General features: G+C 37.4%; 1 protein-coding gene across 6 annotated transcripts in view; it reads left to right on the forward strand.

The window, feature by feature from the left end:
- Window positions 1-4,294: 4,294 nt before the first annotated feature.
- Psi (P-element somatic inhibitor) overlaps window positions 4,295-15,857 on the forward strand; it is a 122,783-nt gene continuing 111,220 nt past the window's right edge. For 5 of the 6 annotated variants that reach the window (XM_069820310.1, XM_069820316.1, XM_069820312.1 and 2 more), the window contains exon 1: window positions 4,295-4,446. In XM_069820310.1, coding sequence (XP_069676411.1) covers window positions 4,363-4,446 — 84 coding nt within the window. In that variant the 5' untranslated portion in view covers window positions 4,295-4,362. Of the gene's footprint in view, window positions 4,447-15,338; window positions 15,355-15,857 lie in introns of those variants that run through there. The other variant, XM_069820314.1, reaches the window with a different exon arrangement.

A 15,857-nucleotide genomic window follows, 5' to 3' on the forward strand; every position in this document is an offset into this window, starting at 1 on the left:
CAGACGTAAAATACTTCTGTCCCATTCTATTATTATTATTATTATTATTATTATTATTATTATTATCATCATACTATTTCTTAATCTAGGGTGGTTAGAGAAAGCTCTAGATAATGACAGGAGATTGGTAAAGAAGGATGATGTAAAGTTTGGGATAAATCGTAATATAGCGAACACCAATAGGGGAAGTTATCCCCATCCTCGCCGCTCAGCACCTCACTCGCCACACGGCAACTGCTCTCTCTCTCTCCACTGTCTGCCCACGCTCCGGTAGATTTTTTATTGGGTTATTTTACGACGCTTTTATCAACATCTAGGTTATTTAGCGTCTGAATGATATGAAGGTGATAATGCCGGTGAAATGAGTCCGGGGTCCAGCACCGAAAGTTACCCAGCATATGCTCGTATTGGGTTGAGGGAAAACCCCGGAAAAAACCTCAACCAGGTAACTTGTTCCGACCGGGATTCGAACCCGGGCCACCTGGTTTCGCAGCCAGACGCGCTGACCGTTACTCCACAGGTGTGGACGCTCCGGTGGATCACTGCCTACCGCCTCACATGTATTTTAAATTTAATGTGCATTCGACACAACACAACATTTGTCACACTTAATCCAAGAGCTGACAAAAACTATTTTACAAATTAATTAAATATTCAAATATTGCGACACAAAAGAGAGACCTGCATGAATTAAATTAATACTTGTATTATGCATGCTTATGTTTGTATCTCAAAATACAAAGTTAATAGCAGGCCTAGGCCAGCGTTTCTTAAACTATGGTCCGCGGACCACCAGTGGTCCTCGAGGTCTGCCCTTGTGGTCCTTCAAAAAAGACAGAAGAAAAAATAAAATTCGAAGGAATTGCGTATCACACTATAGCTTAAAATCTCAGAGTTTGGAAATTGCACAAGGCAATCGAATTTCACTCTTTCTCCCAATACAGACATTTTATGAAATTTATTACCCTACCCGTTTACCGACTTCCCACTCTACTCTCAGCAACAAAAGAGGGATTTAAAGCACTATATACGTGGTGCTTCTCGACATCTTTTCCCCGCACATCTGGCGCCGCGTCTGTAACCCAGCCAGGAACCACCCGAATTCATAACAGAGGACCAAAGTACCGAACTTTAATTCAATTTTAAAATATGAGTATACAGGTATTAAAATATGCTACGAAAGTGACAAATTTGCTTTCGAAGGGAACAAGAGTAAGGTGGTCCGCGGAACTGTTCTGACTTTAAAAAGTGGTCCCCACTTCAAAAAAGTTTGAGAAACGCTGGCCTAAGCTATTAAAAAAAATAGAGTTCTTATTTCAGAAGATGGCTTCGAAATTAAAAGGATACCTGGCTAGTGGCAAGGCCTCTCTTACGCGTTTGATTTGTAAATGCAACTGGTGCGAAAATTATTATGAAAACTTCGGTGAGCTTATTATTTCATTTTGTTCATATAGCTTTTCTACATCGCTATACAGTAGTAATGCCTACTCTCAGTACTTTCCGGTACTCCCTACCAAAGAAAGGAACCGATGTACACAAATATTATAAGATAAATGCATGGTATACAATTATAACGCGCAAGTAATACGTACATGCCATATACTTTCTTTGCATTTTATTCAGATACAGGCCTAGTTTTTTTAAGGCTACATTCAACTCGCAAATCGGAGACTAGTACTCATAACAATCTGGCAACGTTGTTCCAGATAAAAATACTGAAGTAAACAAACCAACGATGCAAATTGTATTACGCCGCTGTGATTTGTCATCTTATTGCAGCGCGCGAACTCTCCACGTGCGTTGGGTACTGGTATAGTCTGTTAATATGGAAATTACGATATTAGTTTTAGTTTCTATGAATTCTATAAAATAATGTTATTTTTTTTGCCTTGATGATTAGTTCGATTTTTCTACATATGGAAGTAAATGCACATTTGATAACTTTTATGAAATAAGCCCCAGCAGGCGTGGAAACAAAAAGTCCTGCGGAAGTGGCTTGCATCAAAATAAATTGAAATTCAACATAATAATTATATCGTTTACATGTAATCAACGAATCGGGAAGAGTTTTTTTTTATACAATATTAATTTAAAATTTGTTACTCAATGATCATGCCAGAAATTTCTCCGAAAAACAAGTATTGTCTATTTGTTTATAATATCTTCAAAAAAATCCCTTTTCTTCGGAAAATAAGTTGAAATATCCCCGAAGAAAGGGAAATTCCTTTCTATTTACCAACATTGGTTGAGTAGATCAATGTACGCAGTACGCATTACGGCTGCAAACTGTTGCAGAAACAAACTGTAATCCGTCCATCTGCTTCTGTCGTTCCAAGTCATATCGTATCATTGGGACAACCGTGATAGTGATTAGAGATAATAGGCACTGTAGTCAGAGTAGTCCATCACTTGAAAAAAATATTATGCGCTACATTATGAAGAGATTATGATAAAATAACTATGCGAAGTTATCAAAAGTTGGCTATGTTGTAGTATTAACGAAATAACTGCGCATGAATTGTCAAAGATGATTATCACTGCTACTTTTTCGATCTGTGGAGTATGGAATTATAGCCCTCTTGATTCTGTATGACCTATAAAATCTTTAATCACATACATAACAGAAAGATCAGCCTAATGCACTTTCAAGAGAACACCTTTTATCAGTTTCACTATGCTGCAATCTATATTTGTTTTTTTGAAAGATGGGACATGACAATTAAGCGGCCGAACTTGGAACTACTGTGCTATGTTGCCAATATGGACTACCATTACGAAAAGGCAGAAAACATATTTGTTTTGGAACTTTATCAATAAATTGCTGAAAAAAAAAAAAAAAAAAAAAAAAAAAATGGACTACCATGCTGCCAGCTGATGGAAGCCAGCAATTGACATTAAGATGGCTGACGTTAAAACATTCATTGACAATTGACGCGAAGGTAAGAAAATAATACAAAAATCGACAGAGAATCAAACACGAAACGTACCAATGCTAACATTGTGTGCACAATAAATTTCGCCAAGAGAGCTATTAAGCACTCGCCACGTGAGAACGGTAAGTTTGGCAACTCAACCGTGTTACCATAGCAACAGGCCTACCACGTTATGTGACATTCAGTTGTTTTTCCGATCGCAACGCTCCTGTCATGTCCCAACTAAAAAAAAAAAAAAAAAAAAACAAGTATAGTGACTGCAAAAGAAGTCACATTATAACCCTGATGGAATGGCATGGAATATACTGAATTCCAGATAAGAAAAATATTGCTAACAAACATTTAATGCAAAATGCATTACAGTACGATTATTTAGTCCTGACAATCGCCGAAGATGTGCACCTGGGTCAGCCAAAGGGTATTTGGGTTAGTCTCTCACTTGCCCTCGGAGCGATCGGATGGCACACGTGCGGTATGTTTCTAGTACAGTTAAGCCGTACTGCATTCCTTTACCGACCGCTCGCCCTTTTCTCTACTTCGGAGCTCTCTCCACTGTTCCTATTACTTCCCCTCTTTCGCGTCGCTGTGCTGTCAGGACTAAATAATCGGTCTGTACTCTGCTGTGATACATAACGTGATTTGTCATCTAATTGCAACACGCGAACTCTCCACGTGCGTTAGGTACGGAAATTAGTTTGCGTTACTATGAAAACAGGCATTGAATTTGTATAAGGTAATGCATTTTTATATCTTGTTGATGATTTTCCACACAAGAACGATGTGGAGGTAAACATTTGATAACTGTATGAAAATTGTATTACGTAGTCGTCTTTATGCTGTTGCCTATGCAGTCCACCACGATACAGCACAGACTCCGATCTCTACAATGGCAAGTGTCTCTGTCCATTGTTTATGCTCAGTATATTAATAAGATGTTTAGATGCTTAATAATGTCCAGGAGAAATAACATGGTAATTGCACTTCTTTTTCCGTTCTTTTTTAAATCGATAACTTAATTTCTCCGAAAAAGGGACTTACCATACTTTTTAAAATTGGTTTATTTTAAAAACTATGTATCTGAAAGATGCGCGACTTCTGTAATAAGTCGTTAAATTGATTATTGATTCAAACAACGGAAAATTTTAACGGCTTTAATTTAATCATAACAAATACGATTTATTGCCTTTATATCTCATATGTTTGGTAAATAATTAATTATACTTCATTTACTGAAATTTGTTGGGAGATCGTAAATACTATGAAATGCTTCAAAGCTTCCCGCCTTTGCTTTTCATTTGGGAGTTTTCTTGTTCGTTGAGTTGATTATACCGGAAATGATGCTGCCTGTAGCGCATCAAGCGGTAGACTTCTAAAGGAGTCGGTCATTGAAGAAGGCGCCATTTTATCTACTCCTGCTTCATGGTTCAACATGAGTGATTATTCAGCGGTAGCTCCGCCTACAAATTTTAGTCAAAGTTCAGCTTTTGCGGCTGCCCTTCAACGTGCTAGACAGGTATTTATTTATAACAAATCTAGTATTTTGTAAGAACCAACTCTAGGGATGATTGGAATCATTGATGTGCTTGGGTATGAGTTGCGAGCGGCGTACATACGTCAATTGGCGTCATGCCTTATTATGTTATGCGCATAGTTACATAGTACATTCCTTCTATTTATTCATTTTTTAATACCAAACGTTTCAAAACGAGTCAATGTTGTTTATGCGCTAGCTTGGAAAATACATTTTTATAAACCGTACGAGAATAAGTAGTACGCTTTATGGCCGGCCTTGGCTGGGGTTTAGCTTACGCCATGGCCGTTAGGAGGAAGTCTTTGTGTAAATGCGTGTTTGCAATGTTTTTATTTTTATCAGACTTTGAATTCATATGCAGTTCTCAAGGTAGAACAATACTAAACTGATGCACTTAGGAGAATATTAATATGGGTTTTGAATTCATCTTGAGAATATAAAAAATGCATAATGAGCGAGACACGAGGTGTTTGCACATAAAGGGATAGACTACTTGCACAGAAAAAAAAAATCACCAGGTTGTTCTCGAGAAATTTTTCCAAATAATTCAAAATCTGCTAGTTGTTGACCATTTAGAAGTCTGATTGTGTAGTTCTGTCTATACAAACTCTTCAAGGTCATTACCCTTGTGCAGTTAGACATAAGTGGATAGTTTACCTTTAGTGAGAAAGTTGTTTTAATTTTTTGTTACTACATCATTGTATGATGAAATTTCAGTAGACTGAGGATAAACTAGCGCACAGGTAGTTCCGATGGTGTTGGAAGTGAAAGTCGTTGAATTTGTAAGGGTTTTTTTTGTTGAAATGTAGCTGAATATTTAAGCATTTTACAGCGACGACTTATATTTTTTAGAAACGGTTCCAAAAATGTAGTAAATTACGTTTGAGATGAGAGATGCGTCATAATGGAGGTGAATATATGGTAGTTTCTAGACGAGTCAAGAATATCGTAAAGAAAAAAAACCATTTCGGTGCTATGGAAGTGGGTGCCGGCAGAGAGATGCCGGCAGGTGGGATTACTCTGTCAAGATGGAAGGAGTAGGCAGCAGTGAGGGACATTACATAGGCCTACATCTCATTTTCCTGCGTTTTATTACTGGTCATAGAGAACAAGAGAGTTTTCGTAAGGTCGAATTGCCTATGAATGTGTCCTTTCTTTCAAAACATACCAGAACCCTAAACTAACCTAACCTGACATTGATTCGACCTTACGAAAACTCGCTTTGGTCGAATCAGTGACGGGTTAGGTTGTGTTAGGCTTTTGCTATGAGTTGTGTATACTCTCAATTATTGTGTAAGAATGTGTCCTTCCAAGGCATACTAAAAGCCTAAACTAAATTACCCAAACCTAACAGTGATTGGACCTTACGAAGACTCTCCTTTTCTCTATGAATCGAAGTGCATGGAAATGAGATGAATGTGCTTCCTCTTCCTGCCACCTACCCCTTCCACCTCGCTCGGACTCTAGTACAATTCAAGGATGTAAATACATTTGTACGTACCATAACGAGGGTAACGATATAGTAAGGAATTATGGGATTCTTTTATTATAGAATATCGCTTAATTTTCGTCAAGTTTGACAAACGATTATGATGTCACAACATGGGCGACGTAAACCAACACGACGAGTAAATACCTCAACTAACCCACTAACCTTCTCACATACGTCGACCTCATGTCACTGAGATATCACCTCAACTAACCCACTAACCTTCTCACATAAGTTGACCTCATGTCACTGAGATATCACCTCAACTAACCCACTAACCTTCTCACATACGTCGACCTCATGTCACTGAGATATCACCTCAACTAACCCACTAACCTTCTCACATACGTCGACCTCATGTCACTGAGATATCACCTCAACTAACCCACTAACCTTCTCACATACGTCGACCTCATGTCACTGAGATATCACCTCAACTAACCCACTAACCTTCTCACATACGTCGACCTCATGTCACTGAGATATCACCTCAACTAACCCACTAACCTTCTCACATACGTCGACCTCATGTCACTGAGATATCACCTCAACTAACCCACTAACCTTCTCACATACGTCGACCTCATGTCACTGAGATATCGCCTCAACTAACCCTCTAACCTTCTCACATAAGTTGACCTCATGTCACTGAGTTATCACTTCAACTAACCCACTAACCTTCTCACATAAGTTGACCTCATGTCACTGAGATATCACCTCAACTAACCCACTAACCTTCTCACATACGTTGACCTCATGTCACTGAGATATCACCTCAACTAACCCACTGACCTTCTCACATACGTCGACCACATGTTACTGAGATATCGCCTCAACTAACCCTCTAACCTTCTCACATAAGTTGACCTCATGTCACTGAGATATCACTTCAACTAACCCACTAACCTTCTCACATAAGTTGACCTCATGTCACTGAGATATCACCTCAACTAACCCACTAACCTTCTCACATACGTCGACCTCATGTCACTGAGATATCGCCTCAACTAACCCTCTAACCTTCTCACATAAGTTGACCTCATGTCACTGAGATATCACCTCAACTAACCCACTAACCTTCTCACATACGTTGACCTCATGTCACTGAGATATCACCTCAACTAACCCACTAACCTTCTCACATACGTCGACCACATGACATCACCCCATTCTCCAATCTAGCCAACATATATTCTCATAAACACACTACCGATATCCTATAGTCATATAGACCTGGAATGATCTCAGTCATTACAGTAGCTTTTCACAGGCTAGTACTGACAACATCACTAAACAAAAATCACCAGCCTTTCCCAGTGCTTTAAAATGCCCAAAGTCAAACGCTGTCATCTGAATCTTCTTGTTAGGGATAGAGCGCCTTGACTTCATTTAAACTAACCTATAACCTAACGTAACATAAGCTTTTGGTAAATTCTTACAATAGCGTTGCTAAAGGAAGGTGACCGGCAAGAAAGGGCACATCCTTAGACAATTTTGAGTATAGGCCTATGCAAGCCATACAAAAAATTTAAACTAACCTAATATGTTACTGATTCGTAAATGCAAGGCATACCAAAAGCTTAAACTAACCTGTTACAGATTCGTATATGTAAGGTTTTGCCCAACTTTAAGGAGAATGTTAGATAATCTATGGCGAATCCTTGGCTTCATGTCATCAGATACCTATTATCTCGCTATCAATTCCATCGACATTAAATAACCCAGTAGTTTATACAGCATCTTTAAATAAAGTAAAAAAATTCAAGAAACAAGATTCTTCTATGAGAACTATAGTCTCGATCTTCTTATTTTATACCCTTCCCTCCATGACTACATTAATCGATTAAGTATAGTGATTTTCTAGTTATGTAATTCTCCAGAAGGTACTGGGGTTATCCTATTTTCGTCTGACCAGAGTTGTGGCAGGGATTGTGCTGACCGATAAGCTGTCGCTTCCCACCGGCCTGGCAATACACGAGTCTGGTTCAGTGGTTGTTTGTGATGCTAAAGTGACTGCCTAATAAATTCTAATGCACTTAAAAAGTTATGTATTCACCCATGTCACGCAAGGAGATGCTGGAATTTTCTGCCTCCATTTTCCACACATTTCTGGCATCTGCTTAGGAGATTTTGGATAAACTCCAGAACACGGACTGCACCCTTTCCCTCTTACTTCAAAATTCCAACCTTGTGCACACAAAATAAATTATTGGCACTGAAAAGTGCCTTTTCGTAAATATAATGATGTGCATTCGACAAACGCAGACAAATCTGCTTTTTTTTAGTAATTTAAGACATAATTTGGTAGATGCAGTCCGTGTTCTAAAATTTTCCCGGGAAGTTACAGCATTTATCCTTCCCAAGAAAAACTGCAAACATAAGCAAAGGAAGCTTTTAATAGAAAAAGCATCTTCTGTGGACCTCTGGAAAAAGAACTAAGGAAGAAACCAGTGAAGTGCTTTGTGTGGAGTGTGGCATTGTATGGGGAAGAAACATGGACATTACGACGAAATGAAGAGAAACTAATAGAAGCATTTGAAATGTGGATGTGGAGAAGAATGGAGCATGTGAAGCGGAATAAGAATGAAGTGTTGGAAAAAGTGGGTGAAGAAAGAATAATGCTGAAACTGATTAGAAAGAGAAAAAGGAATTGGTTGGGTCACTGGTTGAGAAGAAACTGCCTACTGAAGGATGCACTGGAAGGAATGGTGAATGGGAGAAGAGTTCGGGGCAGAAGAAGAATTCAAATAATAGACGATATTAGGATATGTGGATCATATGCGGAGACAAAGAGGAAGGCAGAGAATAAGAAAGATTCGAGAATGCTGGGTTCTACTTGCCCATGGGCAGAACACTTAAGGATACCTGGAATGTCGTGGTTGAGAACAGTCGCTATTTGAAAAGACTAGTTGATTCCATGCCCACTTGTCCACACCTGTGGAGTAACAGTCAGCACGTCTGGCCGCGAAACCAGGTGGCCCGGGTTCGAATCCCGGTCGGGGCAAGTTATCTGGTTGAGGTTTTTTCCAGGGTTTTCCCTCAACCCAATACCAGCAAATGCTGGGTAACTTTCGGTGTTGGACCCCGGACTCATTTCACCGGCATTATCACCTTCATAGCATTCAGACGCTAAATAACCTAGATGTTGATTCAGCGTCGTAAAATAATCCAATCCATGCCCACTTGACTTCAAGATGTGATCGAGATGTGATGAAGATAGACTAAAAATTTAATTGTGGCCTTTTTTTTTTTTTTGAACACTTAATTGTTTGAATGTTTTAAAGCAGAAGCCAGCAAGTTTGTTTTGTTTATGCCACGAAAGATATTTTTGTTGAGAATAAAATCTTTTTTCTTTCCATTTGCAAGCATAATGTCATAATAAATAATGATAAAGTCATGGCATAAGACATTCATGAACCTGATGTTAATTACTAAAATAATCATAAAATAGACAGGAGCAGTTACGTATATTTTCTCTCTCTCTTTCTTAAAAACAAAACAAAAAAAAAAGAACATAAAAAGCACTAGGTTGTGTTCGAATGCAGGACCTCATGAATACCAGGCTATCATTATGCTAGAAAGTAACACACAGAATACTTTAATTATAACTGTAGACTAGTGGCTTGTGCAGCAAATACTGCTGCAAACTAAGTTCGTTAGACGTTCAAATAAAAATTTTTCACATTTATTTTCAATGAAGAATACTTGTCTTTTTGATAGTCATTTGATTCCATAATAATGAAACATACTCCCTCTGAATGGATTTTTTTAGGCCAAATACTTTTTCTTGAACCTATCCAACTTCAGTTTTTGAGTTTCAACGCGAAAACGCAAGTATCAATGTCAGGACGATAGCAGTAGCTATTTCAGGTCATTGTGGATTGTAGGCAAAAGTTAAAAAAATGTCAGGTTTGCTAAGCTTTCGAACAATAGCATTTTCGTATAGCTGCTGCACGTAGAACTTGAAATGTAGAGCGTAAAATCATTTTATCCTACTAAGAGATCTTGCTGAAATGATCTGAGACTACAAAATTTTCTAGGCCTCTTATTTTATCAGTAAGTAATACATTTTGATCTTTCCTTAGGAACTGTATTTTTTGCTCTCTCTCGAGCCAATACTGAAGACAATGACACATATCAATATCTACACTACACCGCCATTAAGTATATGAAAAAGACCCAACCTCACTGGGTTAATAAGTATAAAAATATTTGATTTTTAATAACAATATTATTATCCTACTTAAGTTTTGTAGTTATATATAGCAGCCACTCAGTAAATTATAGAAATGAAGATCTAAATTAAGATATTCTCTACATTTACTTACATAACCTCAAAGCGTTTCACTTTCATGTCATTGTAGCATCAATATTATGTACAATTAATGAAAAATAGACACATCATGATATTAACTATAATAATATTTAATTTCTAATGGTAATAATGTCATCAAACCACCTCAAGTTTCGTAGATTTGAATATCCAATACACAGCTGTACTCAGAAAATTATACACTGCAGGATCAGTTTTTCATAACAAATTGAATTGATCTCTAAATATGTCGGCAATCCTGCAGGTCATGGCCTTCGTGTAATAGCCTATTGTTTATTGTAGTGTGTGTTTTGTTCTGAAATTCAAGTCGCCCGTGATTGAATAAAATTAGTTCTCAAAACTGACAACAGATGGATTTTGGAAAATAGGAAAATTATGTAGGAAAATTGACATTTCACTGAAAACTACTACTTTTCCGAAAAACTTTGGATGCCAGGCATGAAAATGAGGGGTCACTCATTAAAATCCGTTCAGCCGTTTTCCCGTAATTTCCATTACCAGTTCAAATTATATATATAGATAGCAGACAACGTGGTCCAACAACATGTAACATCGCCTGTATCTGAATTGTAGCGAAGATACCCGAAGGGAACTTTGCTTCTAGAGAGTGGCCACTTTTTCTTTTGTCAACTGTACATGTGTGACGAGAATTTCTCACAGACATGCGTAAATCTAATTATTACCATTAACTTGGCTTCAAAAGCGTGTGGATATTTATCTTTCCGCAACTTCCTGATTAAATTCTCTAAGAGATCAGTACTTATTCCTGATGTGTATATCATGTTTAAGTTCAATTACTTCCATTTGTAAGTCTAGAGGAATTTCAATATTTCCTACTGCAAACTGATTCCAAAATAAACTACAATAAACGACTTCTCTAAATTTCTGACATCTTGGAATCTTTTTTGAATTCCTTATATATTTTCAAGGTCATTACGATATTTTTTACGTCTGTCATCTGAAATATCTGTCTAAGCCTTCAGAGATGGAAAATGAATCAGTTCGTTGCAATTCATATGTGGTGTAGTGGTGGGGGAAAGGTAATACGTGATGCTGTGACGTATTTGACTATTTCAGCCAAGTTTGCTGTCCCTGTTCTAGAGATCCTTTTTAGAATCATATCAGTTTTAAATGTCAAAACAATATAAAGAATGATTACAGTGTATGTGTAGATATGTAGCTATTTGTGTAAGTTTGTTCAAAATTAATACACCCATTTATGTCGTACAGTTACAACAAATGTTTTGCTTTTCAAATTATAAGCAATGCCTTTTATATGTAATTCAGAAAGTGAACGTTTGAGCCATACAGTTGTAAAGTAACAAACTTCCTACTTTTGAAATATAAACAGTGTCTTTTATGTTAGGTAATTTAGAAAGTGAAAGCTAACTTCTTATTTGGATGTATATTAAACGACAGTTCGAGAAATTAAACTGTAAATAGTAATAAAACATCATTATACAGGAACTAAATTGCTACAAGTGCAGAAAACATATATTTACGAGCTAACTTCTATACTACTCAAAAAAATTAGCTGAACACGTTTGTTAGCTGTAAATTTTTTGTATAAGGCAATATCTGTGCTCTAATGATATCACCATTTGCTTTAATATCTTATCTATTCAGGAAACACAACATTTGGTTTTCATCTTCATCGCAGTCCAAGGAAACTGAATAGTAATCCATCCATGCTGAAAACCAATATGATTTAGCTTGATCTTTGTTTGACTATGGCCGTTTTAGAACCTATCTGAGGTTATGGTCATTGTCATGGTCTAATTCAGATGTTATTTCTATTACTTTTTTGTCAGTTGTATATAGAGCTGTCAAATGTTATAGAGTGTCAAGGCAATACGAAAAGAGACGTGGACAAGGACGTAAACGAAAGACAATTGAAAATCAAGACAGGTTTTTAGTTTTCTCTGCTCTGCGTGTGATGTACATCCACTCCTCGTGACCTGCAAAACGACCTCAGGTTAGTACATGGAATAGCAGTAAGTGACCAGACGGCCAGGAATAGATTCATTCATTCATTTAGCATTCTGCCCCAGGGCAGGTCTTTCACTGCAAACCCAGCTTTCTTCAGTCTTTCTTATTTTCTGCTTTCCTCTTTGTTTCCTCATATGATCTGTATATCTTAATGTTATCTGATATCTTTCTTCTACCCCGAACTCTTCTCCTGTTACCATTCTTTTCAGTGCGTCCTTTAGTAGGCAGTTTCTTCTCAGCCAGTGACCCGACCAATTCCTTTTCCTCTTCCTGATCAGTTTCAGCATCACTCTTTCAAACACAGCTTTATTTCTTATTATGTCTGTCCACTTCACACGTTCCATTCTTCTTCATATCCACATTTCAAATATTTCTATTTGCTTCTCTTCACTTTGTTGTAATGCTCATGTTTCTGCCCCATACAAAGCACTTCACTAGTCTCTTCTTTTGCCAGAGGTCCGCAGAAGATGCTCCTTTTTCTGTTAAAAGCTTCTTTGGCCATTGCTATCCTCCTTTTGTCTTCCTGGCAGAGGAATAGATTGTGGGAAGTTAATTTGAGAGCTCAGAGACCTCTATGTGCCCCTCGTTTGGAGGTTCATCACAAGCGAGCAAGGTTAAGATTAGCTCTGAAAAATGTAAATTGACAAGTTGACATTGGAGGCAAGTACTGTTCACAGACGAATCTTGGTTCTTCCTGTGATGGACAGTTACATGTCTGGAGACGTTGTGGAGTGCGTCTTGAATAATTTCTTGAAATTGACAGGTTTGTTGGGGGCTCAATTATTTTCTGGGCCGGCATCAACTTAGAAACGAAAACTGTTCTGACCGTCGTTCCTGGCTGGGTAAATGCATTTGGTTATGTTGAGAATATATTGCGACAACATGTTCTGTCTGTAATGAAACATATGGGTGCTGGATTTGTGTTGATGCATGACAACACGAGAGCACACGTTGCTGCTGTCTCTGTGAACTTTCTGAACAAGCATGAAATTCCTGTAATGGATTGGCCAGTGATGAGTCCAGATTTAAATCTTGTTGAACACATATGGGGTAAGCTTGAAAGAAGTATCCATAGGCACCATCGAAGTCCGCAGAACCTCGAAGAGCTTTCAGTGGCACTTACTGAAGAGTGGATGAATATCCAAGTCAACATTCGGCGTCTTGTGAGAAGCATGTCTCATAGATGCCAAGCAGTAATTCATGCTCATGGAGGCCACATGAGGTACTAAATGCATTAGAGAATGTGAGAACTCATGATTGTTAGAATAAAGAAACAGATTTTTCATTTTGTTTTGTGCAATATTGAGTAAGATCGAGTATCGAGTTGACCACAGCTTGGTTGTAAATGGCCATGGAAAGTAATTTGTTACTGGCTGTACTAGGGATAACATTCTAGTTTTCATTGTTCAATAAAAAATTAATTTCAAATTTTGTTCCAATAATTTTTTTGAGCAGTAATACGGAAGTATAAGTGTAAAGTATTGGGAATTTTTGCAATTTCTTCCTATATCTGGTTACCAACTCTGTATGTATTTTATAGCGCTTGAACTGTTCATCTAAATGGAGGAGGAAACGATGGTGAATTTTTTAGATGGGCATAGGTTGCACTTTTCAATTGCTGGTGATGAAAATCACAGCGTTTAGAGAATTGACTATCTTCGTCTTCAAGTGATAAAAAAAAAAGCGGATGAGAAAGGAATTCTACTTGTTGAAATCATATAAAGGCCTAAATATGCTTGACTGACCTTGAGTATGATCCCTTCTCACCACATTTTGATCGAAACATTCGGATTTTTTTTTTCATTACTAGCAATGGAAAATTTTCAGTCTACACCTATTGAACATGAACTAACTCTTCAATCATGCTATGCCAGTACCTCCCAGAAATATATTGTTGCCTGTGATACAGCACATTTCATTAGCATAATATTCCATGTTACAATGTTTTAATGTTGTTCTGCAAAGTTAGCAATTCAAATTGCCATCGAAAAGACCCATATTACATAGAGGCTTGATGTAGAGCCATGTTCTGTTACAAACTCATATTATAATCTGATGCTTGTTAAAACAATGACAGTTTTTCCAGCCCCCCCCCCCCCCGCTTCCTCAATAAATAATTATTCGTGTCTATTGAGTGTCATTTTTCAAGTGATTTCCGCATAAAATTACCCAAACAATATAATCTTTTTCACCCCTTCTTCCCTTTCCTTTTGTAGCTGTACATTTCCAATCATTTCCCTGAAAAGACGTATTTCTAATGCTGAGAAAATTAACATGTTCAATGCATCTACTGCAGTGTTCAAGAACAAGTCAGCTTACTAGTGATCATTTAGCTGTGATGTAATTTTGAGATATTTCTGATTTTGTAATCAGAAAAGGACGATTATTCGTTTAATGCAAGTATGAAGTGGATGTTAAATTAGTTACTATATAAAATGTTTGAAGTACATAAAACTCATTGACAAGGCCATATCTTTCAGTATTCACCCCACTTTCCAAATAGTGCTGTTATGTATCGCACATAATACCACTTTTATAATTGTATATTCTTGATATTCCTGTATTGATATTGTGTATTGAGCTGCCATGGTAGTCTTGCGGCTAGAGCACTGGACTTACAATCCTGTGGACTCAGGTTCGATCCCCTGTGAGCCCCGATTTATAACTTGTGTTGGGCAAGCTCTGGTTCCCTGTGGCATCCCAACAAATCTCCATAATCATCCCATCGCAGGTGTAGTGTAGATCAGCCTCCTCTGACGCATCCTGGGCAATGACTCTGTTGGTAAATTGGTCTACATAACTGGCTTCGTATGTGTGAATGACGTATGTCAAGTACCCGCCATTGATAAAAATAAATATTGTGTCTTGATATTCACAGTCTTGTCACATGGGAGTGGTTTTTTAAGTGATTGATAACTCATACAGAGATAATAATTTTCCTGTTCGAACTTCGATACCTCTACAATTGTTTGTGAACATTTGATTAGAATATTTTCCTCGAAAGTCGCAAGTATAATATGATTGTAATCGAAGAGATGTGGAAAAACTTCTAATTGAGATCATGGTGATTTTGTGAAAGGTAATTTATATCGAAAGGAGCACTTGGTTTAGAAAATGAAGGTTTTTTTTATAGTTCATCATCACGTGATAAGGTATAGAGCGGATTACATTTTTTCACGTCAGTGCATCTGATAGTGAATGTAAGTAAATATGTATGGCTTACATACATGCTTGTGTGTTACAGGTTAAATGTTACTTTGATTTTTACATAAAATAGTCCAAATGTTATTCTTCCCTTCAACTCACGCTATGATAATTGACTTATTGTTCAAAGACATTGCACAGTGGTCCGAAATCTAGCAGGACAAAATTAACTTTGGTCACCCTCATCAAAATGCATTTTTATTGATGAGATAGTATTTTAAACATATTGAACCTTCATAATCTGTAATCTAAACTATAATAAACAGCAAGCACCATGTGAAGTTAATCTGCAAACAGCTGACCTTGCATGTAATGCGAGACGGTTATTCAGTGTGAATGAAAGAGGGGGTGTGTTTGGCAAATTTCTATTTCAAGTTT

This window comes from Periplaneta americana, chromosome 3 (assembly GCF_040183065.1).
Source record: "Periplaneta americana isolate PAMFEO1 chromosome 3, P.americana_PAMFEO1_priV1, whole genome shotgun sequence".
Taxonomy (NCBI): Eukaryota; Metazoa; Arthropoda; class Insecta; order Blattodea; family Blattidae; genus Periplaneta; species Periplaneta americana.